At 39.6% G+C, this 26,958-nt stretch overlaps 2 protein-coding genes across 5 annotated transcripts; both read left to right on the top strand.

The window, feature by feature from the left end:
* Positions 1 to 1,293: 1,293 nt before the first annotated feature.
* On the top strand, positions 1,294 to 17,262 carry nup58 (nucleoporin 58). 4 transcript variants are annotated; one of them, XM_078280170.1, is made up of 14 exons: positions 1,294 to 1,724; positions 2,358 to 2,521; positions 2,647 to 2,679; positions 2,779 to 3,057; positions 3,434 to 3,599; positions 3,809 to 3,874; positions 5,473 to 5,647; positions 6,063 to 6,142; positions 6,237 to 6,355; positions 6,882 to 6,964; positions 8,427 to 8,628; positions 13,836 to 13,919; positions 14,958 to 15,056; positions 15,540 to 17,262. In XM_078280170.1, the coding sequence occupies exons 1-14, from the start codon at positions 1,645 to 1,647 to the stop codon at positions 15,707 to 15,709; spliced, it is 1,800 nt and encodes a 599-aa protein (XP_078136296.1). In that variant the 5' UTR covers positions 1,294 to 1,644; the 3' UTR covers positions 15,710 to 17,262. The 4 variants fall into 4 exon arrangements, with proteins under 4 accessions (XP_078136296.1, XP_078136297.1, XP_078136299.1 ...); XM_078280171.1 differs by lacking the exon at positions 13,836 to 13,919 and having other exon boundaries at positions 1,295 to 1,724; XM_078280173.1 differs by lacking the exons at positions 14,958 to 15,056; positions 15,540 to 17,262 and having other exon boundaries at positions 1,295 to 1,724; positions 13,836 to 14,949.
* A 1,449-nt stretch (positions 17,263 to 18,711) lies between these two features.
* On the top strand, positions 18,712 to 26,746 carry ropn1l (rhophilin associated tail protein 1-like). The gene is made up of 5 exons (XM_078280596.1): positions 18,712 to 18,842; positions 19,627 to 19,750; positions 20,907 to 21,068; positions 21,691 to 21,866; positions 25,894 to 26,746. The coding sequence occupies exons 1-5, from the start codon at positions 18,712 to 18,714 to the stop codon at positions 26,006 to 26,008; spliced, it is 708 nt and encodes a 235-aa protein (XP_078136722.1). The 3' UTR covers positions 26,009 to 26,746.
* The last annotated feature ends 212 nt before the right edge of the window (positions 26,747 to 26,958 follow it).

Below are 26,958 nucleotides of genomic sequence, written 5' to 3'. Positions count from 1 at the left end.
ACGAATTTATCCCACTATTTATAAATTGTGTATAAATTGTTTTTTTAATCTTAATTCAGCACAACTTTACTATTCAGTAAACTTTTTACTATTTACTATTTAAATACTGAAGTAATAAAGGCCTTACAAATCGATATAGTCAAAGATTCTCTGGTTCTAAACTGTCTCTATAGTAATATGTAGATGTTTCCTTAAGGCTACCTAGTATTTCAATTTATAATACCTTATTATAGGATATAGAGCATTTGCCCATTTTGCCTGTGGTTATCTAGATAATGTATGATCATATGGTAAAATCTACACTATAGCAGGTATTGGCCAGTATTACAAAACATTTTACAAAAGTGTTTGCAATAGCACTAGGGGTACTGCAGAAAGGTAACATTAAAATTAAGTTGTATGAAAAATGTGCTTATTGTAAAGGTATTTTTATGCAAAACATAGAAATGTAAATAATGATATATTTGCATTATACATCTGGAGATAGATTATATGCAGTGTAAAATGAAAAAAGAGAGAGAAATTACAACAACAAAAAAAGAAAAACAATATATAAAAGAGAAATCATTCACAAATACAGTACAATGGAACAAGTAAGGCTAATATAGAAATTGACTAGTGGCAAGAATTGACCAAAAAAGAGTGTTTGAGGGAAACAGCATCGTGCAAATAATGTTTGAACCTATTTACAGTCTATGGTTTCCAAATACAGTGCTAAGCATAAGTGAATACACCCATGCTAAAGTTGACTAAAAAGTTGAGAAAAAAAATTGATCTTAATGCCTTAATTAAAAAAAAATGAGGACATATCCAACCTTTAAGGACACCAATTTTCTTTGTGAATGAATAATGTATCGTAAATAAATAAATGTTCTTCCTTAAAATACAGGGGGCATAAGTATACACACCCCTATGTTAAATTCCCATAGAGGCAGGCAGATTTTTATTTTTAAAAGCCTGCAGTTATTTCATGGATCCAGGATACTATGCATCCTGATAAAGTTCCCTTGGCAGAGATTGGCATGGGGTACTTCCCATAAGATCAAAGCATGATTTGTTATTCCTCTTTTTAGTCAACTTTAGCATGGGTGTATTCACTTATGCTTAGCACTGTACATATGTTTTGTCTGCCTGACCTAAGCATCTACTATATCTAGTCTCAAATGGCGTATTTTATTTTGAAAGCAAGGCCGGTCAACGTCCGAAAGTACTAAAATTGATACCTTGCGCATGTGTGAGGCATCACGCGAGAACAAAAAACAGCGATAGGGACGACGGGGAATGTAGTTAAACAAATTACCCGAAATGCAACAGCATTCGGGAATTACCAGGCGGGGAATAGAAAAACACCATGCGAGAATTAATCCTGCGGTATTTGACAGCTTTACAAATCTAAAAACAAAAGAAAGAAGTGCGAAACCATAACACTAAGATTACAGCCAAAGAGCTCCGGATTTAACGTATTTGGAAAAGCCGACATTTTTGTCTTTTTGAGGAAAGGCAAACCGCGAATTTGGCCCTCACGCGGGCATCTTTCAAAGCTAACTAGCGTGCATTAGCCGGGATGCTGGGTTGCTAGCTGAGTGTCTTCTGGATAAAGTCCAAATCGCCAGTTGGTGTTAAATGTGTGCCTCTTAAGACAAAATGTCTGGCTTTAACTTTGGATCAGGGACTCTTGGTTCTACCAACACTGGTGGAGGATTCGCATTTGGGGCCGCAACCAGGTAACGTAATGAGATATTTCAAATAGCCGACTGAGCTAACGTTAGCATAGTTAACCTGGCGTTAGCAGGTGACAAAACGTGCATGCTTTTATAACATTTCCTGAGTATTCTAACCTTATGTTATCGTTAAAGGCAACTCGACATACTTTTGCGAAGACAAGTAACGTTAATATGTGAGCGAGGATTGTTTATGTAACGTTAACGCTAACAATCTAACGAGAGAAAGTGTTAGCTAACGCGTATTTTAAGTTCAAAGTTACGTTCTGTCTGTTGTGTAATTAACGTTACTTGTAGCTTGTCCTGATAAGCAAAACAAATGTGGCGTGGCATTCTCAACAGAAGGAACTGTCACAGCTGTTACTTTGATCCACCAAATTTAACTCTGCGAATTGTCCTGGTAATCTGTTGTCTGGACATGTAACAAGTAAAATGTGTAACGTTAAGGGAAAGAGTTGGAGGGCATTTTTTTTCTATTCTTTCTATTGAGTAGTTCTACCAAGTTCTATTAGAAAAAAAACAAAAAACGTTTGCATAACTGTGACGATGACAGATTATCCCTAGTTTGACACTTGTCTGTGGTATCTTGAAAGAACTGTGTTATGTAACTGAATTTACTGCCTTTTGCCTCATTAGTGCACCTGCGGCCAATACTGGTGGCTTCTCCATCGGGACTGCTCTGGGTACAGCAGCAGCAACCCTTGCCACCTCCACCAGCACCACCCCATCTCTTGGTCTCGGAGGAAGTCTCTTTGCTCAGAAACCAACTGGAGGATTTTCTTTCAACACACCTGCCTCAAGTAATAATGTCACACAGATTCAAAAAAACAAACCCCATGGCAAACGGTGACATAAATTCCTGTGTCTGGCAGCTGCATCCATAGGCTAATACCTTATCTTATGTTGCGATGTTGTTCTCTTTTAGGCACTGCAGCACCCACTGCAGGCCTTACATTAGGTATGTTTGTGTTAATGTTTTATTTATTTTTAAGAAAAATCGGGAAAAGTTAATGAAATAAGTTTTATATCCTTGATTTCTACATATACTTTCTTTCAGGTGCCCCAGCTACTACAGCTGCGTCCACTGGCTTCAGCTTGGCCTTTAACAAGCCCACCGCCTCAGCAACACCCTTCTCCCTCACCACCACTTCCATTTCCTCATCAGTCCCTGCAGGGGCAGGTTTATCATTTGGCTCTGTCCTGACATCCGTGGCTCCACAGCAGCCTGCATCGGCAGGCTTCAGCCTTGGTCTTGGTGGCACAACGACCACCACAGCTGCAACCTCAACAGGCCCATCACTGGGCGGAAGTCTCTTCGCCAACACTTTATCTGCAGGTGAGATGCAAACAGGTAACCTGAGCTTGTGGACATGGTGCTGAGAGCTCAGCATATTGGCAAAACATTGTATGATTTATATTAAAGCAAGAATTGTATACAAAGGCAAAGTCAATAAAACGTCTTAATTGTTATAAATGAACTAATCATAATAAGTTTTTTTTTTTTTTTTGGTCAGTGGGAGAGCAATGTAGTGGTGGCCTTTTCACAGCGCTATGACTGTTGATTTTTAATGAGGAAATCAATGTTTTAAATTGTTAAAGCTGCCGTGGTTTTGATTATGACTCAATCTTAACTGAGGACTATTTCAGAAGTAGTTCTCAATCTTTACAATGTTGCACAAGGTTACAACCCATATGTGTACTTGGTGTTGCAGGTTTGGGTCAGACCACTCTTGGACTAGGAGGCGGGTTAACGTTGGGTTCTCTGTTAGCTGCCTCCACAGCAGTATCAGCGGCCCCTGCCCCCAGTATTGGCCTGGGTGGAGTCGACTTCAGCACTTCCTCTGAGAGTAAGAGCGACACTTCTGGAGCCAACGCACAGTAAGTCCTGCTGACTAACAAATGCATGGTTCTTTGCTCAATGTAAATCCTAGAACTGTCCAGACCTGTACATGCTATAATGTAAAATAGTGTATATAACTGTTTACTGAGAGGCATTCTGTGGCTTTGTACCCTGTTTATGTATACCTGATCAGCATGTACTATTCAGTTTTTTTGTAATGATGAAAAGCACTTTTTTTCTCTCTCAGGGACAGTAAAGCTCTGAAAGATGAGAACCTGCCCCCAGTTATTTGTCAGGATGTCGAGAATTTCCAGTAAGTGTTTTTGTATGTGTATACACTCACCTAAAGGATTATTAGGAACACCTGTGAAATTTCTTGTTAATGCAATTATCTAATCAACCAATCACATGGCAGCTGCATCAATGCATTTAGGGGTGTGGTCCTGGTCAAGACAATCTCCTGAACTCCAAACTGAATGTCAGAATGGGAAAGAAAGGTGATCTAAGCAACTTTGAGCGTGACATGGTTGTTGGTGCCAGATGGGCTGGTCTGAGTATTTCACAATCTGCTCAGTTACTGAGATTTTCACGCACAACCATTTCTAGGGTTTACAAAGAATGGTCTGAAAAAGGAAAAACATCCCGTATGCGGCAGTCTTGTGGGTGAAAATACCTTGTTTATGTTAGAGGTCAGAGGAGAATGGGCCGAGTGATTCCAGCTGATAGAAGATCAACTTTGACTCAAATAACCACTCGTTACAACAGAGGTATGCAGCAAAGCATTTGTAAACCTGGCTAGAAGGATCGTAGTCATAAAGCTATGACTTCCACTTATTAGGTGGAGTGTGGCAATGTTAGGGCTGGGTACCGAATTCAATACTTTTTAGGCACCGACCAAGTTGCCTCTAAAGTATCGAAAAATGCTGCGTCATTCAATACCCAATTTCAATATCTAAGGATTAATTCAGCGTCAGGGAGCCAATAAGCAGGCGCCAGAGATTTTTTTTGCTGGTGCTATGGGGTTGCTCGACGTTTCTGTGAGGGTGCTCTCAGGGCTATAAATAAATCAATGTCCTGTGCACTGTTAATGTTGGTTTTGTGATTTTATTTATTCACAGTTCTGTAAAAAACATTTTCACTGTAATGTTCTGCTACGAGACAGAGATAGGAGTGAAGTTCTTGCATAGACCCCTATAGAAAACTCCTCGCCCACTATGGCCTCGCTGTGCGATCCCCTGGCCTAATGTAATTTACAGCAGTGTAACGTTAGGCATCCTCAGCAGCAATCACGGCCGCGGTCAGGTCATCATCCTCGTCCCGGTTGGTGACAGGTTCACCATATCGCTGTAAATCGTCTCATTTACAGGTTTTTTGATAAAGTCTCCACACGTTGACGTTTAGCTAGTAAAAACGACCCATTACTAACGTTACACTCACTTCGCTAATCCTAATGGCTCCAAATATTGCGCTCTTCTACTGTGTGAATATCTTACTGTGGAAGTAAGGTCAAAAGTTTAATATGTGCTGCACACATTGGCCGAATAGTATCTGTGTTTGCTTCATGTTTTTATTCTAAAAATAATCGGTTTGTTTTATTAATGTATAATGTTTAAATCTAAATTATAGTATTATTAAGACATTAACGAAAACATATTTTTTTTTATAAATAAACCACAGCAATTTCTTGGGGGTGCTGAGGGGATGCTATAGGAATCCTAGGGCTAGCTACAGCACCCCCAAGCCCCTCCCTGGAGCCGCCAAGTGCTGGCCAATTGCCATGTAAAATCCATTATTCACTTTGGAATTAAAATGCAAAACAACTAGTACTGGTACCCGTCCACCGACAATGTATTGCTGGAAAACATTTTTTGTTTAGTTATTTCCAGTTTTCTGTCTGTCTTCTTTTTATAGAAAATTTGTGAAAGACCAGAAACAGGTTCAGGAAGACATCAGCAGGATGTCATCTAAGGCCATTTCCAAAGTCCAAGACGACATCAAGAGCCTCAAACAGCTTCTCTCTGTCAGTGCCAGCGGTCTGCAGCGCCAAGCCCTGGCCATCGACAAGCTAAAGCTGGAGACAGCGCAGGTAAAAACAGTACATTTACATACACAAGCCTAAGTGTGAAGTTATGTGTTGACTCAACTTTTTGGTCCTGATGCACAAATTCTATATAGTCATACAGTAGATTCATTGTCAGTATGAGCATGCATCACAAGGAACACTTGACTTCCTCAATCAAGTCAAAAAATACACATGGCAACACACATTGTATGTACCTACTGTTGCCCATTTTAATCACAAACTACATATATAATTCACAAGAAAATGCCCCAGTTCTATACCAAGATGGATAAGTGGTATTTTTCTCTATAGCTGTAGATCAATGTAGCTCTTGCAAATGGGACTTCAAATGAGAGGAAGTGAATTAACTGAAAATGTTCTCCAAAAGAAAAGAAAAAAAATCTGTCTTTTTACTTCCCTCTTTTCCTTTGTTCTCAAGGAGCTGAAAAATGCTGACATAGCACTGCGTACACAAAAGACTCCCCCTGGACTTCAGCATGAAAACACTGCTCCATCAGAGTAAGTAAGCCACCACATGTAGCAAGTAAATCAAAGGGAGATGTGCAGTAGCAGTGGACAAAGATGAAAATATGTCTACATTTTCTGTGTTTAGTTATTTCCGTAGCCTGGTAGAGCAGTTTGAGGTGCAGTTGCAGCAGTACCGCCAGCAGATAGAAGAACTGGAGAACCACCTGACAACGCAGAGCAGTGGCTCCCACATCACTCCTCAGGGTGAGAGGACATTTGTCTTTTTAACACAACCCAGGAAAGTAGGTAAATGTGTCTTGTCATCTCCATGTATTAATTCATGTATTTTCTATTAACATTAACGCTGATGACTGTGGAAAGTGAAAACTGTTGCTCACAGTGACAAACGGCAAATTACTGATCTGTTTAGGTACTCTGTTTTATATTATTGAAAAAAAATTAAAAAAAGAATATCCAAATACTAAAATTGAAATCCGAATACCTACCCATCAAACAAATTTCAGAATAGTTGAATTTTTGGGTCCAGACCTACTTATTTTGATGCAAAGATATGTACATTAGCAGGAATGAAGCACAGCATTGAAATGAAAGCAGTGCTCTGTTTATTTAAATGTGAAAGTGCAACAACAACAAAAAATGTCCGTAATCACTGAATAATCGTGATTATCATTTTGGCCATAAACATGCACCCCTACCTTCATCTTTTCTTGAACTCAGCTCAAATGTGTACTCGGATGATGATGATATTTTGTATGTTTTTTGTTTCCAGACCTGACATTGGCCATGCAGAAGTTGTACCAGACATTTGTTGCACAGGCTGCCCAGCTCCAGTCTGTTAATGAGAATGTCAAGGTCAGTTCTTTTCCTCCAGCTTTGTCTGAAAATGATGCAATATTCTTATCATATTTCAAAACCCTGTTTTGAAAATGTGTTTAATATTGTCTAATGGTGCGTTCACACCGGCTGCGCTACACACGAAATGCGCGGCGTAATTACAAAGTCAACGCAAAGACGCCAGTAGACGTAAATGAAGCGAACATGCGAAATTCACGTGACTTGCGTATTTGCACGTCGTTAAAAAAATGGCAACTCGAGCAAAACAAATTGCGTGACGTTGTGTCGCGAAACCGAATCGGCGTTGAGATTCTCCTGCATAGCATAGCCCTGATTGATCCTAACTAGGTTTGGGTACCGAAACTCGGTTCCTACACACCCGGTAGGAATCGGACCGGATTACAACGCAGATTTCAGTTCCTCATTTCGGTTCCACTTAATGTGTCGACTGAAATATTTTCCCTCGGTCGCTCCGAAACGGCCGTAAAAATATCACACTTTCTCTGTAGTCTACCGTTAGCTAGCTACCGTGAATGTAGGCTACTTTTAAAATGCCATATTCTCCCTCTGGGCTCACCAAAATGGACGTAAAAGCATATTAACCATTTACTGCACGTGATCGCTAGCAAACATAAACTTCGTTTTTCAAGAATCGGTTTAGGAATCGGAATAGTTTTAAAAGTACCGGTTCGGAATCGTAAAAATCCAAACGATACCCAACCCTAATCCTAACCTGCAGAAAACAAGCATTTCAAAAGCTGTTTGGTTGTCGTCTTGCGGACAGACTTGACAAAGCATGAATTCAGACTTTTTATACATCGCCATCATGATGTAGTTATTGTGGCATACTTTTGATGAGTTTATTACAAACAAACCAACCAGATTTAATTGACAAAGCACATCATAAGCTACGCTTCATCTGTATCATCTTCTCGTTTGTTTAGTTTTGTCTTTCCAAGTTTATTTGTTAATGTTGTAGTCATTGTTTTCAATAATTAGTGAATACACCTTTTGTTTTACTAGTTTATGTGGGAAACGCTGAAGGCAGTAAAAATTCACCGAGCTGTGTGCTCCTTCAGATGATGTTATGAATCCAGACACGATTTTGTGACATATCTGGGACTTCCGCAACGGGTACAAAGCAGCAATAGTGGTTATTTGGGCTGTGGTTGATGGCGGAACGAATCGTTGTTGGTGCCTACAGCTCTGCACTGGCGCAAGTAAGCACAATGATGCTGCGATCAAACTCGCGCAAATAATAATACACAAAACTATCGGCCAGTGTGAACCCAACACAAGGCTGTGTGAAAAGGCATTTATCAAGCATAAGCATTGTAATAATATGATCATGTTATTATTTACAAAATGATGTTGCCCACATTGTCCAGATTCTAAGCAAATTGTAAGTTACAATGTGTCAACCATATGTTAATTCCATTCTTTTCTTTGTCTTTCCCTTTGTATACGTCTGATATCATAGATCTTGAAGCACCAGTACCTTTCCTACCGTCGGTCTTTCCTGGAGGACTCGACGGACGTCTTTGAGTCCAAACGGGCATCCAACAGGAAGTGGCAGAGTACGCCGCGAGTCACGACTGGGCCTGCCCCATTCTCCAGTGTGCCCAACGCTGCAGCGGTTGCCATGGCAGCCACGTTGACCCAGCAACAACAGCCTACTCCAGGTCTGACTGCCTACAAGTTCTAGAAAGTTTTCCTCTTCTCACCTTAAAATAAAGGAGGGAGAGGAGAGAAATGTTTTGGAGAGGACAGGATAAGTAACTTTTAAAATGAGGCAATCGTGGGAGTGGAAAGGTCAAGAGGGGACAGAGAGGATGATTAGAAATAATAAAAAAATAAAACCTTAGCTGGTGCCAAGCTATTGTGTCTGTACTTTCTCTAATGAAAGAACAGCTAAAGAAAGATGGAGAAAGGCAGAGATAAGAAATCTGTTGCTAAACTCCGACAGGAAACCTTTGTGCTGCCTTACCATCTTATCATACAGAATGTCATACAAACACTTTCAGTAATACTAGGGATACAATAACCTACTTCACCTAATTTCTCTCTGTGCCCTATGTTAGAGCAGGTATATGTGGCTGACAATGAAGAAATGATAATGTGAGAGAAAGTCCAGCTATCTCAATTTTACTCACATGAATCTTGAAGTTATAATTGGAGCTTGTACATTTCATTTGAGTTAGGACTCACTTTTTTATTTAATGGATGCTTGAAATGAGCCTACTCAATGAAGGTTGTTATGTGATGGGGTTAGAAGCATTAGACACTTGCTGTGTGATTACTTGGCAAACATTCTTTGAATTGAATCAGAGTTCTGTTTGTTTTTTTTGTTTTGTTTTTTTAACAAGATTGTGTCTTGGTGGTCAGTTGGTGTATAAATGTATTATAATGTAGCTCCTACTCTCTTTCAGTCCAACTGTGATGTAGGGAAGCTCCAATTGATTATTTACTTCACTAAAAATACAGGAATGTTGAACATTTTAAAGAACAATTTATAAAAAGATTGTATTGCCATTGTTTATTGAAGCATGGAGCTTCTCCTGTTCAGGGTCTTTCTGATAGTAGGCACAGTTTAGGCTAAGACCCATTTTAAGGCAACCACACTCTAAATAATTAAACTAAAGGCCTAAATCAACTTGTATTCAAAAAAGCAAGTTCTATTTAATAATTTAAAAAGTTATATTCCTTAAATGTTAACCATCATACCACATGTGAAATTCTTTCCATATTCTGCAAGTAAAATCCTAACTATTTCTAAAGGTTGTTCTACACAGTATTAATATCCAGGACAAGCAGACAGGTGATTACACATGCAGCTTACACACAGATTGGTGTCAACGGTGTGTTAAGACTAGTGTCCATAATGGTTGTTGCCACATCTCGGAGGTGTTAAACAAATGTTTGGCCTTTTTTGTAGGCTTTGTTTTGTAGGCCATTTTATTGGCATAAGCTCCTCTATATTGGCATGTTTCTGCTGTATTTTTCTTTCTTGTAAAGTGTAGTAAAGACATAATTCAAAAGTTTAAAAGCAATATTTTAATTGGATGGGGTTGGGCAGCATGGTTTGGAAATTCTCACATGGAAAATTCAGCTCAAGTCTGGCTTCATTTACAAATATCTGCTGCCTCCCTTTTCACAAAAATCAGCAAATCTGCTCAGACTGTCATCAGATCAAATAATCACCAATTGTTACCCAGACAATGAATGAAAGAAATAATTTTTCAGTGTTATAATATTGGAACATTCAAATGCCTTTGGTCGCTTAGCGGGACATGCAGTAGCTATTCTGAATAAGCATCTAGCCTTTTTAAGTATGTGCCAAGTAGGGAAAGGAATATTTTTTACAATCCATTGCTTGACCCTGATTTGCAGATAAAAGCCCTTTGTAATCAAGCCCTGTTGCCACAGTAGGTCAAATCCACTTGTGTGGTAGAAGTGCACGCTACCTTGGTGCCTGCTGAAGATTTGTGTGTTGCTTTCCATTTTTTATTTCATATAAAGCCAAATCAGTTCCTGATCATTTTGTTTGATCATTTGTATTGTAACTGTGTTCTCTGGGTATGCTAGCTGTCAAAAAGGCTGCGTTGCGCTGTAAATTATTTAATATAAGGTATAACTTTGCAAGCCTGTTAACCCCAGAGTTGGGTACTACGTTACAAGATTGCATTTATTATTATTTATTTTTATAGCAATGATAATATTCAGCAAAGTTCCCATCCCTCTTTCTAAACAGTGGTTATTTACTAGTATTTGACTGAAGTCACTGAGTCATTTCATAGAATAAGCCTACTCAGAAGTGGTTGTCTTGATCTCTTCACTATTTATTTACCTATTTATTTCCATTTATTTTTTTGTTTGTGTGTAACTTAGTCTGTAATTGGAATGGCATAGTGGCAGGTGGCCAGTATCACAACTCTTACAACACTAACCAGGCTCTTACTTCAGGCAGATTCTTGTTTGACCCATATATTTGTCAGCGTTGGGTTGATTGTGCCTCAATGGACATAAGGTGAAAGGTGCCAAAAGACTCAGGACTGAAAATAGAAGTTATTTAATTACCTGAACTGTTCATTAAAACTAAGATTATCTTTACATTACTGCACTTACTCTGTCTTAAAGTGGAAGTGAGGCTGCTGAAATAGCCCCAGTCTTTGTCACTTATTGATGGCCTCAATGAACCGGTGTGCTCAGTGTTTGTATACAATCAAGTGTTGTGAACGAAGAGCCCTCATTTATATTGAAGATTCATTTACTAAATTGATATTCAACAGTCCCAAAACTAGTCTGCGTTTACTCACTGTTCAATACTGGATTTGGTAGGTGTAGTTGTGTGAGGCCATACTGCTGTTACTTGATTTAAGCTATTTCACCTAAGGGCTACTGTCAGCGTAACGGGGACAGATCATTTCACATTCAGTTCAATTGAATGCAAATGTAGAGTAAAAGTACTGTTAACAAGTTGTAATTTCAGGTATTTTATCCAAGGTGTTGGTACTTTGTATGGACCTTTTGCCGTGACAAGTTTTCTTGTAGAACACATACTTTCTTATTAGTTTGAGTCTAGTTTGTTTGGTAGTTCCTTAGAGAAGAATGATCTTTGCTGCTCACACTGGTCCTTCAGTACCAGCAGGATATATTGGTGCCAAACGAAACAGACAGATCAGTGTGGTTCAGATTGTGTAGTGTCCACGTCTCTTTATTGCACGGGGTGTTATTTCTGACCATTTTATGATGAAAGGATAGTCTTGCTTGATATTGAATTATATTGATTGAGATAGTGGTGAGAGCATAGCATTTTTGGCACTCAAAAGATTGAAGACAAACATTTAATGTGTTGTGATATTAACTGGTCAGTTCTCTCTCCAGCATGTGCTGTATATTGCTGCTAGTTACAGTGGTGCTCGGGTGTTCCCAACCTAGTGGATTCTGTCTTGATGGAGCCGCTGCGCGTTAAGAGAGAAACTGCTGCTTTGGACATTCCAGTCCTCTGTTAAACAACTCTAAACTTTCTATAGGCTTGAAATACAGTTTTGGGGCTGAGCAAAAGTTCGTTTTAAAGTTAGCTAGATTCCCAAGTTGTCCAGACTTTTGTGTAATTTAGCATACACCTTAACATATTGTCTTCCACATCTCTGCAGGCATACTTGGCACAATAATGACTATTAAATTATGTAATAATTATTGGTCTGTCAAAGCTGTTTGAACCTAAGTGGTGATAGTTGGTATTTAGCCACCGTATTCCTGTATGTTGGGTGTCTTCTCAATATCTGTCAGTAATATGTATGCAAATGCTGACTGTTGTATTTTCTTGAAAGGCATTACAACATTTTTTTTTATTTTTAATGAAGGAATTCAAATGTGAACACAGTGCTCAACTCAACATGAGTTATTCTGAAACGCAATGATTCTGAATTTATACGGTATAGTATCTTCTTACTGTGTGATGTTGAGCATCAACACAGAAGTTCTCTTAAACCAGCCCGATTAGTCGAAATCCAGAAAATCACTCTGGTCCTTATTGGCTGTTGACTGTTTTTTGAATGTTCTTATTCTCTCTTAATCATTTCCTTTTGACCATTTCTCATATGCTTACATTATGCTTTTTTGAAGTGCTATTTCTGTATGTGGCTTCCAGGAGGTACTACTATTGCAGGTTGTGTTTTGGGGGGGGGGTCCTCTGTGATCTCCGACCAAGCTAATATTTAACTAGACTGAATCTCGTATCAGACTTGATTCAAAGTGTGTTTGTAGCTTATAATCACGTGTAGATTTATCCAAGGTGCAGCTTTTGTGTTTAGAAAACAACCACCAAAAATTTGGCTGTTATGTCACTGGTGAAAAGTGTTCAGACACAAACCACAAAACTTGACCACATTGACTTTGACAGGCAAACTGTAACATATCACTGAGTTTCCTTTTATCTTGACCAGTTTACACTGAGGCAGCCGTAGATGCCAAATTCACATTTCTTATCTAAATCTCGAGTGCTTTTACTTGTAGATGAATGTTTAAAACATATATAACCAATGCCTGTTGATACAGTATATTTAATATATAATATGGTGTGCCTTTTAAGCTTTATTCAATAATTGTGTGATGCATTTTTTTGCCGTATGCTAGTTCATTCACTCTCAGAAATCTTGAAAATTTGGAAACTTGTCAAATGCAGTAGCAGTTAGCAATTAACAATCAATTCTGTTATAAACTTTGTTTGTTTGTGTTTTATGTAAGTGAAATTGCATATTAAATTGACAATAAATCCATTTTTAAACAAAGAAACGTTTGTCCTTGTTTCTTTTCGACTGAAGTTGTATTAACAATGCAGACTAATTGGAAGCCTTACAAAATTTGATTACATAAAAGAAAAAATTGCATAGAGGAAAAAAAGACAAGTTTCTGAGTGAAAGAACTAGCAGCATCCCCCCCCCCTAGTTTGTCAGCAACTACTGTTATAGTTTAAACTTTTTGTAAATATTTATAAAGTACATATATAAGTGCACTGCATTTGTAAAAGCATGGTGCATTTTCTAATTCTGCAGTTGCACTGTAGTAATCTCGTGATGGCTTGACAAATACAACCACAATGTTAGATTACTCTTATGCAAGCTATTGCAGACATGTTTTTATCACGGATGCATTTAAAAACAAGGTTATTTAAAACCTACGTGCTTGGGATCTTTTTGAAGCATATTTTCAATGTGAAAAGGAAGTCAATTTTATGTGACCGTAGTGCAAATCCCCAAATACATAATGTCCTCGTCATAGTGAATGTTCTTACCAACTTTTTTCTGTCAAAGGAGATGGACATAATTACACACAGACATGCACGCATTCAGAGGAGTAAAGCATATGCTCTCTCCCTGTGCCTTAGGGACCCAGGCACCCTTGGGGGCAGGGTTCGGAAACCCCTTTGCCTCGGCAGTGGGCACTAGCTTGGGCTCTTCTACCCTTGGAGGTATTACCTCTGCCCTTCCCTTACACAGAATACCCTTCCCCTAATGTCTTCTAGCTTTTTTTTTTTTGGTCTTTGTGTTGTCCTGTATGAAAGTATTGGTAGGCAGTGTGTATGTGTGAGAGAGTGGTTCAGTTAAAGCTTGGCAATGCATTTTCTTCTCCTGTTCTTCCTTGCATAAGAGGTCAAGTGCGTTCACACCACAAGAAAACTGAGCACTGGTCACTGTGTCTTTTGACGTGACAAGTTGGATGATTGTTTTCCTTTAGTGAGGAGACATTTGGCCAAAACTAAGCAGTCTGTTATACTAAAATAATGTTCTGCATGTACCATGTAGCTAAAACACCTTTGGATGTCAACTGGCAAATCCACTTGGCCACAACAGCCAGTTAAAAGTAACTTGGCGGTGTGGGAGCAAGTGGCTGAACGCACACCGAGTTGGTGTGTTCTCTTGTAGTTGGTGTGTTTGGTAAAATCTTTCTCATGATGTTTTTCTCCCTTTGGCCCTTGCTTTGCCATTAAGTGTACTGCTAGTACTGCTTTGATCTGCAGTCTCCAGTCAGACGTTAAGCTCTGGGCACTGCTCTATTGATTAGGTTGTGGCATTTGTTTTGCATATGGGTCATTCTGTGTCAAATCAAATAGAGGTTTTTGTTTACATTTATGATTTTGTTCAAACTGTTTATACAAAAAAATATTTTTGTGAATTACATAGTTTTTTTTTGCCCCTGGGAATTTTGTCATTTTCACACCTATCAGAAATATAACTTCTAGAGACATGACATGTTGTAGGGGCACAGACAAAACAATGTACAACGGATCCAGATTGGCTTGTCATACTTGCCATAATGGTAAGAATGGTGAGCCAAGGTTGCAATTTGTTGCCTTTTATTTTTGTCTATCTGATTTGACACATAATTACCCAAATATGTCTGCCACTGCCTGCCTTTGTGTAATCCTGAGCCACTGCGCCTTGTTTTTATTTCTAGTGTAGGCTGTGTGCTTAGCCCAAACTGACTTCCATGTCACTCTCTCCCACAGGTTTTGGTGGTGGGCCAGGATTTGGTGGGGTGGGGACTGGGGGGTCTTCTTTTGCCTTCTCCTCCACCAGTAAGCCCACAGGAGGCAGTCTGAGTGCAGGTACATAATACTGTATACCCCCTTCACACCCCGCCCCCAAAAATTACAGTGCAACTAGAATCTGAGTAGGCTTGTGTTTTCAAGTGTACTTCCTTAATTGAGATATTTCTCTGTGCAAATGTCATCAGAAGCAGTTGGTCAAGCTTTCTGTTACATTTTGTCAAGCTACTTTGAGCAATGTGCAGATACTACTGTATAACAAGATTTTCTGGTTTCCTGTTTGCTGTAAGCAGGTTTTGTCGACAACATTATCCTTGTGTAGTTAGCCTTTTACGCAAGTGTGCTGCCAGCTTAGCCAACACATTTTGGGATTTGGGGTTTCACAACAAGTGGACAAAATCTGTTCACAACAGAATGTGTATTTCATATGGACATCCTTTATTTTAATCCTTTATTTGCTCCACTACTTTAGTTTTCTCTAACATTTCTCATGTTTTCCTCTTTCTTTTTTTGTCCTGTGTCCCCTGTCTTTTGCTTTTCTAGGTTTTGGTAGCAGCAGCAGCACAGGCTTTAACTTCAGTAGTAACCCTGGCATAAACCCCTCGGCCGGCCTGACCTTTGGCGTGTCTAACCCAGCTGCTGCAGGCTTCGGCCCAGCACCCCTTCTCCAGCTCAAGAAACCCCCTGCTGGTAATAAACGGGGCAAGAGATAGAACCAAGGAAAAACCAGAACCCTGTGACTGAACAGCTTGGAGTTTAGAGCGGGTAAGACCTGGTCTCCCAAAAGCATAAAAGTGCTGTAATAATTGTTATCCAACAACAAGACAAAGAAAATGTAGATCTGAGGAAAACATCAGGGCTGGGATTGAACCCACCATAAAACGGCAACACAGGATCACCCATTTAAAATCACATGGAGGTATATACTCAATGAACTTTGAGAAAAAGCAAATCCCATTCACCAACAAGCATTATCTTTCCATCATACGTTGGTGTGTATTGTCCACTGAGTTAATTCAATTTAATTTGATTCCAAATTGCCAATTCCTGAGCCAATATGACCTGTCGGTTGATACCAAAAGGTTCCTACGTTAAAGTGTTCCTATTAGATTAAACAATTCAATTATATTACTTTGGTCTTATTAATACTCAGTAACTCTGAATAAATGTAGTAGACGGTTGACTGTGTGGAAAGGTTATAAATAGGGTTTGTATAATTTCAAACGCAAGTTTTCCCATTTGCATTGACTCCAAATGCTGCCTGCACACTCTACTCTGTAGCGCTATAATGCTTTTGGGAACGCCAGCCATGGACAGAGCTGGGTCACTTCAAATCGCTATCTGTGAGGATGTGCTTTTGTCTGAATATTTTTCAAGATTGATGTGTTTTTGTGCTTTGAGGTGGACAGAGCAGTTGGTTCCATTGTTTTACACAAACTCTGTCAATCGCATAACTGCACTTGAATGCCTGTCAAATGATGACTTAGACCAAAGTCTCGTCCAGGGAAGGGTAAGATAAGGTAAAGGGAAAGGAGCTTATGAGATAATAGTTGGTCTGGAACAGTGTAATCCCTGCCTGAAGATGTCAATGGGGAGTATTATCTGATCCTAGATAGTTTTATAGGCACAGGAGTGTCCAGGGTGGGTTTTTTGGGGAAGCACAGTTTTATTTTTGTACCAAGTGGAGAAAGAGATGACATTCGGGAGGGGTAAAAGGGGACTAGGGCCTTGGGATAGTCCACATAACCTGTGTTGTTTTTGCTAGAGTCCATCCTTATCATTGTTTAATAATGACTTTTTTTTAGACACATTTAGTTTGCTCCAATGTAAGAACTTGAGAGAGGAAACGCTGTGCTGTATTACATGGCTCCCATTAAATGTTAAGTTAGTTGAATCTGAAAGGGATTTCACAAGCAGATTCTACCTACACATCTTATACATGTGCTCAAATAAATTTGCACTTGCCAGCGTATATGACCTGACAGTGATTGTGTGAATGTGCATGTGTGCCTATTGCACAAGTATGCATTTGTTTCTGTGGTCTATCATAGTTTCTGACTTATTTTGAGTGTCGGGGGTGGTAGAGGTGATATTCTGCTTTTTTAAATTGTCCATGTCCGTTCCGTTACCAAATACTGATAGTTGTACTATTATTTTCTAATCACAGTCTGTGTTAACCTGTATTTTCAAGAAGCTGTTTAATAATAAAATCTTCAATATGTTTTGCTATGGCATCACTTCAATAAATGTGTGTGTTGACACAGAATGGTGTATGTCATTATATGTTTGTCCGAATGTGCAAATCACCTGATTTGGGACAGTTGTAACTTTAATCTGACAATGAAGATCTAGTTGTATTCAGTCTATGATGAAGATACATATATGGTGCAGCAGTTGTACCACTTCTGTGGTACTGTTTACTGTATGTTAACATTATCATAGCAGGCCCTGTATCCATTTCCCTGGAAATTGCACAAGCAAGTAACCTTTTTGAAATACTTTGTCAAACGAGTTTTAAAAATTCAGTGTATAACTAGTTCCTATGGGAAAGAGTGTCTGCTTCACAAGACACATTTTTAAGTTGTTCCGGATAAAACAGGATCAGTTTCTTGGGAACATGATGCATCAATGCCAATGTCTTAAGTGGTATTAAATAAGCTTTTAAGTTTTTTTGATTCATCTTTGCAAGAGTTAGAAGTTAAATTATTTTGTAATTATTGTCATTTTATATGTCCAACAGCTTGATAAGTGAAATATCCTTTGTCCTCTCCTTAGCAGAAGGAGGCGGTAGTGCGCTTCACGCAGCATTACAGCTGCCCTTGAAAACAGAAGAAGAACGCTGTTGCTATGCGACGTTGTTGCGATACACACATTAACCGTTCTCTTAATACATCCATGACATCAACTGCTACTTTTACATTATTTGAGCCGGCCACCCATATTTTAGCCAATCTTTCCGCATTTTTGTCTGCATTCATTGTTCAACAATCCAGGTAACGTCGACGTTACATTTGGTAAAACTCAAGATATTCTGACAGGTCAAATTAGTCAGAAATGCCTTGGCTTTATGCCAATATTTGCCAATTTAGCTAGCTAAATGGACGGTAACCTATGACTAAAAGAGCCCATTTTACGTTAAGGAACGTTCATGTATTAACAGCTAGCTAGCTAGCTACATTTAACGTTAACTAAGGTTTCTTGTTTCTAACATTATTAACTCTGTTGCTTTATTCGCCGAGCAGCTTCTGCAATTTACTGTAAAATGTTAACGTTAACTTGGCTACATTTTTCGGGTGGCTAATGCCAGATTCAGACACATTTATTCTCGGCCTTTTACTTTCTTGCTGTATTTCTCATTTAGCTAAGCAACTTTACCTAATTGATGATAACAAAACTGTATTCATTGCGGGATGTTCGCCAACATGGCTCCTTTTATCATACAGTTCTATTTTGTATCATAGTTCTGTATAATAAAAAGATACACATAGCCTATATGTAGCTTTTTTGGGCTTGTACTGTATCTCATGAAACACGTACCTCCATATTCCTCTTAAACTTACTAAGTCAGAAGACCCAGAACCATTTCATTATGTTAATGGGGTGGTTATTGTCACTAGTTTTAGGTGGCCAGCCCAGTGAGCTGCCACTTTTTCTCTTAAATCTGCTAGATCTTATCTGCTAATTGGACTATATTGCGATGTTTTAGATTGCAGCCATGCCTCTTCCAGACACAATGTACTGTGCCCAGCAAATCAACATCCCTCCCCAGCTGCCAGACATCCTCAAAAACTTCACTAAGGCAGCCATCCGTACACAGCCCAAGGATTTGCTGCTCTGGTCTGCGGCGTAAGTTTTAATCTCTGTCAGTGGTGGTTCAGTAGAGGGTAGATGTTATTATGTTTTATTTCAATCTTGATCTCTTAAACAATCCTATAAACAGTGTCTCCAGGCAGCATCACTCTATGAAAAGGCAGGCCCTTTTCACCTGTGCATCTCTCATCTTTACATTGACTGGGTGTAATTGGATCCCAGGGGCTTCTGTTTCTGCAGCGGTTATCTGCCTTTTTTCCAACAAAGAAAAAGTACTTTAAAGTACTGGATGAAATTTAAATATATTGGGGGTTTTTTTGTACCCCAAAGGACTGTCATATCATCTGTTATTATCTTGGCAGGGTTTACAGCAAAAGGCAATAAAGTGAACCATATGGTGAAACAAAAACAATTCAAATGTCTCCTGGGTTACAAGATGTTTATATGCTATTAAAGTAACACCAGGCTCTGTTGCCTCTCAGGGATGCTGAAAGTCATGCTGCCTCTAAATTCACAGCAAACAGTATTTAAACTGTGAAGTAAGCACAGTAAGAATATTGGTAAACTTCAGACAGGGAAAACTACAACACATGATTTATTCAACTAAAGGCCCTCGTGAGAACTCATTCAGTTGGGCTAATGCCAATGTGTGCTTTATTTTACATAGTCTGCCTCTATCACTTTATTTGATTGGCATGCTTAGGAAGCAGGGGAGATGAGTGACAAGCAGAGGGAAGCTAAGCACAGTGTTTACATATATACTGTGTGTGTGTGTGTGTGTGTGTGTGTGTGTGTGTGTGTGTGTGTGTGTTTTTTCCAGTTACTTCAGTGCGCTGTCTAAAGGAGAGTGTCTGCCTGTCAAGGACAGGCTGGAGATGAATGTTGCCACCCAGAAGACAGACACTGGGCTGTCTCCAGGTCTACTGAAGATTCTCCATAAACAGGTACTTTCTTTACAGCAGGACCACACCCCATTAAACTGATCAAATAATTGTTTGCTTCATATTGTTGTCCTGTGCATGCTACATTCTGTAATTGATTACTGTACCTTGTTATTATTTGTTGCATTAAGTTTATTATCCATATTTGCTTACACTTTTATTTTGTGTGTATCTGCATATTGGTGTGGTGCTGTTACCCCATTTGAATCATTAAAGTTTAATATTATTGTAAACCTATTTTTTTTCTCACCTGGGGCATCTACTGGCATCATATGTATCTATCCTTGCTGTGTCTTAAGGTCGTGACACACCAACCAGACGGCCGACCGTCGGCAGATAAGGCAGTTGGACTGATCAGTCTCCCCGAGTTGGTCAAAAAAGTGCCTCGGAACACATCAAAGCTACGAGACGTAATACGTCTCCATAACAGCAGGCGGCGCTAATCTGTATTGTTGCCCAAAAATGAAAACCGGCAGCTGATTGGACGAATGCGTCACGTGGGTCTGGTTTCTCCAGAAATTCAAAGCCAGACTGTCATGGTGGCTTGTTCATAATACGATCTCATATTGTACTAAAATAGTTCACCGAAACGTGTTTCTGAAAGCATTTTCAGCGAGAAATAGGCCATGCAGTTGCTGAATCTGTCTTCATTTCAGATCAACAAAGGTCAGTTTAAAAGATTTTCGTCAGATTTTGAGAGACTCTAGTCACGGTCATCCCGCTCTTCGTTTCCGGGTTAGCACTCCACCAATCAGATGGGTCATTTGAGTCTGACTGCCGGCAGTGCCCGCTTTCCGATTATACATGTCAAATTGGCCAAAATGAAGGCTGACGGCCCCTCGGACGGACGACGGCACGGAACACACCGAACAGACTCGAGTCACTGTCCTCGCCAGACTGTCCGACGGCCGATTATCGGCTCTGTGTGTCTCGGGCTTTAACTAAATAGCTTCCCATACGAAGAAGTAAGAAAATCTTGCTGATAAACAGATCATTAGTATGCATGGCTGCCTGTTTCCCCGGATCCACAACTGCAGTTTATTACAACAAATAATACGGAATAATTACTCTGTATTTTTTACAGTCATCTGGTAAAGTAGATAGCCTAATTTTTTCGTCTAATCTCTACTAACCCTCCACTCCCTCCACCCAATCGTAGCTGTCCCCCAGTCAAACATGCAGCAAGGAGGAACTGCAGAAGAAATGGAAGGGTCTGTGTCTACCCATGGATCAGCTGGAGACCCTGCTGTCGCTGGGAAGCTTTGGCTCAGACATTAACTGGATGGATTTTTTCGCCCTGGGCTGCAGTGCTCTGGGAGGGGTGAGATGTTACATGAGGCCAGATATAAATTCTAACACCACTTTATACCACTTCCTTTGAGCCTTAAAACCTACTGTGAGGCAGAGCACAGCTGGAGATCGTAGAAGTCTTTTTTTTTGTTCATCTCACAGTCTAGTTTTCTAGTGTTTAGACTAGATCCAGAAATCCGTGATCCAGAGTTCTCCATCACGGTCCCCAGGCTCCAGAGATAAATCCTTCTCTGACTGCTTGAATCTTTGCAATGCTTTTAAGCCAATGGTTTTAAAGTTGCAGATAGAGCAGTAGAGACAGATTAAAGAATTTCTAGAAGATGAACTTTGCAGGTGATGACTTAGATTATGCAGAAGCAAATGCAGCTCAGCATGAACAACATTATGTACTCATTGCCAGGAGTTTTTCTTGGGAAGGATGCTGCTGTGTATGAGGCTGTTGAACACTTTAACCACATGAGGGCAGTCATGTTCTACACTGATTAGGCTGTTTTTTTTTTGTAACTGTCCGTGAGCTAGTGTGTGTGTGTGATCGTCCTTAAATGCTGAAGGTATGTTTGTTGACGTGTGTCTGTTGTTTTTCACACAATCCCATTGTCTACTTCTCCGTGTCTCTGGAAATATTTTGTCAGACCCTTGTGAGTTCTCTGAAGTTTGCCTGTGAGATCCTGACAGAGGATGACGAGGGTGGCGCTGCGAGAATCCCGTTCAACACCTTCGGCCAACTCTACACCTACCTGGCTCACCTGGACGGGGACATGCCACAGGATCACATTGACAACTTCCTCCGCAGTCTACAGGCACAAGCGTAGGTCTTTGTGTGTGTGTGTGTGTGTGTGTGTGTGTGTGTGTGTGTGTGTTCTTGTTTAAAAACCAGGAATACAGTATAATTGTGGGGTCCGGACAGCTTTGTGGGGCCAAAATGCTGGACCCCACAACTTTAAAGGGCTGTTGAGGGTTAAGACTTGGTTTTAGGATTAGGGTTAGAATTAAGTTATGGTTAGGGTAAGGGTTAAGGTTAGGCATTTAGTTGTGATGGTTAAGGTTAGGGTAAGGGGCTAGGGAATGCATTATGTCAATGATGGGTCCCCACAAAGATAGTGCCACGCACTGTGTGTGTGTGTGTGTGTGTGTGTGTGTGTGTGTGTGTGTGTGTGTGTGTGTGTGTGTGTGTGTGTGTGTGTGTGTGTGTGTGTGTGTGTGTGTGTGTGTGTGTGTTCTCGTCAGCTTTATAGCTGTCGGTATGCTTATAGAAATGAAGCCTACCTCACTAGCACCACTTGCAATAAGCAGAGTGCATGTGGGTGGTGGACAATTAGGATGTTTCACTTGCATCACCAATAGAGATGCTACACACTTCTCTTTTCTCAAACAGCCTAATTATTTTCCTCATTTGAATCAGTTCCCCCTGAATTCAGCTCCTGTCAAATCACATAAAAAGTACTTATTTCACTTGTCTATAAAGATTATATTAAGATATGCCAATATGGTTTTTTTGGGTGTGCTGAACACTGCTTTAGCTTCTGCCAGTCAGTGTTGATAGGCTAAGAAGCACAGACAGTTTAAGAGCTAAGCCAGGTCCCCTGGCCTCAGATGATGTTGTGAGATAGCGATATTCACTGTTGTGAAAATCCTTATGCTGCTGAGTAGAGCTGTTGCACTGATGCACTGGTTTCTCCTCCTGACAGCGAAAAGCAGAACGACACGATTCAGGTTTCCAACTTCCACATCAGCAGGAAGTAAGGGAAGGAGAGACGGAAAGCAATGGAAGACAGGAAGGAAGGGATAGAAGTAACACAATGACAGTGTTCATTTAATAAATGGGCACGCTAATGCTCCTAAATGCACAGCTGTTGTTTCATTACCTAGAAATTGGCCCCATTAATTGTTAGCATCAGACACAGTGGGTATATCATTGTCCAACTGAACGAGGCTGCTATTTTGAATCAGGTTGGAATCCTTTAATGATCAGCATGAGAGGCACAAAGCTTCCATACACAAACTGTCAGGTGGAGTGTGTGTATGCTTTTTATTGCCTGTTCCCTTTATGTCTGGGTTAGCCAAAGTTAATTCATCATACACACAACCCATTAGCTTGCAGACTCGCCGCATTTGGCCTCTGTGCTGCTGTATTCATTACACCCAGCAGACGAAAAAGAGGAGAAGTAAAGGAGATAGGCTCTGAGGGCACAAGAGCGTGGTTTTCAGCTCGTGTTAAGGAGCTAAAACCCCCTGTGTTTTGTTCACTCCTCCATGCAATATTGGAAATGGGCAATTACAAATGCACACTCAGACGGGTTTATTACACTAGTCAGAAAGCACAAACACAACATCACATTAAGGGCCAAGGCATCTCTTAAGGCGTACACACAATGCATAAATCTCACACCCAGTCTCTCTAAACTTTAGATTTACATTTTATTTTATACAATGCACAATACATGGTCAGAGAGGCCCAGTATGACAGTACCACACACACACACACACACACACACACACACACACACACACACACACACACACACACACAGACAGTTGGCAGTAGGTTGTAGGGGTGGAGGAGACACACACACACACACTCCCACACTAAAGCTTTACCCCTTGCACGATTGTAGCTGTGGCTGAGTCAAAGGGGATTGGATGACAGATTGAATCCCTGATATCACCCATATGACACAGCAGTAAAGGAATTTTGTCAGGGCTTAAAACAGAGATCTTTCTGTGAAGCAATAGTATGTTGAAAATATCTCAGCATCTGGTCAGATTATTTTACACAGATTATAAAGATTGTGATTGTATGCATTTTTATTATGACTTTTGTAACATACTATACTATGACTTTTTTATGACTTTTTAATAGCTAACTATACTTGGACTTTTTAGGATGTATTATATTTTTTATGACATACTTTATCATGGCACTATGCTATGACTTTTTGTGACATTTTCACCGTACTATACTACATTATGAATTGTGTTATGGCATACTATGCTATGACATTTTATGACTTTTAAATAACAATGCAATACCATTACTTTTATTTATGACTTTATATGCCATACTATGACTTATTTTATGACAATGTTATGACATACTATACTATGACTTATTTTATGAATTGTTTTGTGACATACTATGACAGTTTTGATGACATTTTCATTAATCTAAGTCCCTATTACCTACTTACCAGTGGTCAGGGAACTACCTGGATTGCGTTTGTGCTGCTGAGCATCGCTGACTTGTAAAACACAAGCCTGGAGACTGCAGCAGTTTGTGTACATTATTTATTCAAACTGTAAGCAAGTCCTGCCTGTAGCTAGATTCAATATTAGGACATCCAGTGGGAATTTTGTTTTGTTGCAGGTGTGTTAGATTATGTTTTGTTGTTGACTGAGATATAGACAGTGGGCAAAAGAAGCAACATTGAAAGTTTTTACGGTGGTCATTTCGTCATATCGGTCATTCCAAGCAGTGGCTCCTAGGCTGTGGAATGACTTGCCTCTCCCGCTACGCTGTGTGGATTCTGTCGAATCTTTTAAAAAGCAGCTGAAGTCTCTGCTGTTCAAGCAGGCTTTTACTTAGTTGAGGGGCTTTTATGGCTGTTTGTTATGTTTTCTATTTGTATTTCAATTTGCTTATATTGTGACTTCTTGTGTTGTATTGCATTTTATTGTGAAGCACTTTGTGATTTTTATCTGTGAAAGGTGCTATACAAATACACTTTACTTATTTAATTACTTACTTACTATTTATTAAACAGAAAATAAACTGTAGATCCTTAATGCTTTAGATACTTACCTTTTTGGCTTTCTTAAATATCCCTATTCAACTCTGCATGTCTTCCTTCAAGCATATATCAGATTTTTTTTAAAATCACACTCACAATAGCACACCACCAAGAGCAATAATGTGGTCTCAAACAAAACTACTGAGTTTTGGTTATCTGTCTAAAACTGAAACCACTAAAACTGGCACGTGTGTGATCAGAGACACTACTTGCACTTATTATTATTCATGTATAATTTACCTAGTTAATCCATTATGGACTTTGTTGCCATGCATTTGATTATTTTTGCCTGCTAGGGGTAAGGTTGAAAGAGAAATATTCCTGTATTAACTGACCTAACGTCTGTTTCTCCCTGTTCCGATATTCTCAGTGTACAGTGTGAAACAGAGCATTTGTAGGCCGATCTTCAAATGTCTATGAAACACTCCTTATTTTTTCTAGTACATTGGTCATACAGTACAGCTTCAGAACTGTATGCTCCATTGTTTTAGGATGTTGGAACTTGGTAGAAACATGATGTCATTGTAAAGATGTCAGTGGCTTAGGAATCTCTGCTCCAGGGTGGACACTGTTGCACAACCCCTACTGTTTCTTCAAGCTTCGCTCATAACATCGCATCTCCAGGGACACGACGAATGTAGCAGAGCAGTGTGAAAGAGACAGGAGAAGAGAGAGTGGACACAAAGACTCCAATTTAGTGTTACCCTCTGTAGCTGTTGTGAAACAGATTTCAGGGTAAGGGTAAGAGAAAACACGAATCACGCTCTATTCTGAAGTTGCAGAACATGGTTATTTTATCAGTCAGCTTCTTGTACTCAATACAACTGTACTCTGTTAGGAAATTGGGTTGTTTTACATGATTTAATCAGTCTAGAATGCATAATAATGCTTGGCTGTTTGTATTATGTAGTCTTAACCTGAAAAACAAATATAATGATTGTATGAGTCACTAGTGACATACATTTGAATTAGCTTTTGTAGTTATATATGTAATTATATTGTACAATTGTATATCCTAGATGTCTAACAGCATACTATTTGTTCCAGGGAACTCCAGCATGGGATGATAAAACCTCTGGACTTTATCCATCGGGATGATATGGACTCAACGCCTTCTGATTCGTCAAACTTTTCCAGAGCAACCTTTTCCGGAGCTGAATAAGGACTATGACAAATAAATTATAAAGCACTATGTTTAACAGGGAAAGATGAACTTAACTCTAAACAAATCTGCTGCTGAGTGCAGGGTGCAGCATGTGTATGTTGGTGTGACCAAAAGAGGGATTCAGCTGGAAACGCCTGCCACTACACTGTATCTCATGTAACTAATGTCCTAGAAACATGGACATCATGCCATCGACATCACCCAAGGGAGCCAGCAGAAAGCTCCAGGGCGCCCTATGACAGGCACCTGTCAATCAAGCAAACACCCCCAAAGCATTTTTGTCTTTGAGCCTCATTATCATGGAACAATGATCTCACAATCCCCACTGTGACACACATTGGCAGATGTAAAATTAATTATTGAGACCTGAACTACTAGTGGAAAAAATAAATAATTACTTGTATTTTGAGAGAGAAGTTGGAGGAGTTTCCCACTGATTTCAACACATACTGGGATTTCTTGGAGCCAGTATCCTGCAGCCATTAGAGAAACTGCACCTCTGCAATGGCTCCACCACTCTGCCTCACCATTACAGTGAGGTTATGTGTGTGTAAGAGGGGCCTCGTTTGCTTAACAGTATAGATTGTCTTTAGTCTATTTCATGTTTTTGTGTATTTATTATTAATAATGATTAGGGTCTAACAACAAATGTGGAATATGCAAACAATACATTAAGTTGATTTGTCCAGGCTGTTTTTTGGAGTTGTTTTTACACACATGAGCACACATCACAAAAATAACTTAATTAAGGGCCATTGCTGGCTGATTAAAATGAGTTAATTGCCAATTGTGGACTATTGCGTTTCCCCTATTCACCTAGCAGAAACAGCTTTCTTCTTCTTTTTTTAAGTGTTGTCCCTAGCTTCTGAATACACATTGTTGTCTCTCTCAGCCTCATTAACTGATTAAGCAATAATTTGAAGTGTTTATAATCAAGCTATTAGTAA

Source organism: Sander vitreus, chromosome 22 (genome assembly GCF_031162955.1).
Source record: "Sander vitreus isolate 19-12246 chromosome 22, sanVit1, whole genome shotgun sequence".
Classification (NCBI taxonomy): Eukaryota; Metazoa; Chordata; class Actinopteri; order Perciformes; family Percidae; genus Sander; species Sander vitreus.
The sequence above is the reverse complement of the archived record's forward strand: the minus strand, read 5'-3'. Positions and strand labels throughout refer to the sequence as shown.

What these genes read in the sequence shown, in the direction of transcription:
- nup58 (XM_078280170.1), top strand. Translation starts at nt 1,645, where the DNA reads ATGTCTGGCTTTAACTTTGGATCAGGGACTCTTGGTTCTACCAACACT. An exon ending in GCATTTGGGGCCGCAACCAG is followed by an intron (nt 1,725 to 2,357) that starts GTAACGTAATGA and finishes TTGCCTCATTAG; the next exon opens with TGCACCTGCGGCCAATACTG. An exon ending in CTGTTAATGAGAATGTCAAG is followed by an intron (nt 6,965 to 8,426) that starts GTCAGTTCTTTT and finishes CTGATATCATAG; the next exon opens with ATCTTGAAGCACCAGTACCT.
- ropn1l (XM_078280596.1), top strand. Translation starts at nt 18,712, where the DNA reads ATGCCTCTTCCAGACACAATGTACTGTGCCCAGCAAATCAACATCCCT. An exon ending in TGAAGATTCTCCATAAACAG is followed by an intron (nt 19,751 to 20,906) that starts GTACTTTCTTTA and finishes ACCCAATCGTAG; the next exon opens with CTGTCCCCCAGTCAAACATG. An exon ending in GCTGCAGTGCTCTGGGAGGG is followed by an intron (nt 21,069 to 21,690) that starts GTGAGATGTTAC and finishes ATATTTTGTCAG; the next exon opens with ACCCTTGTGAGTTCTCTGAA.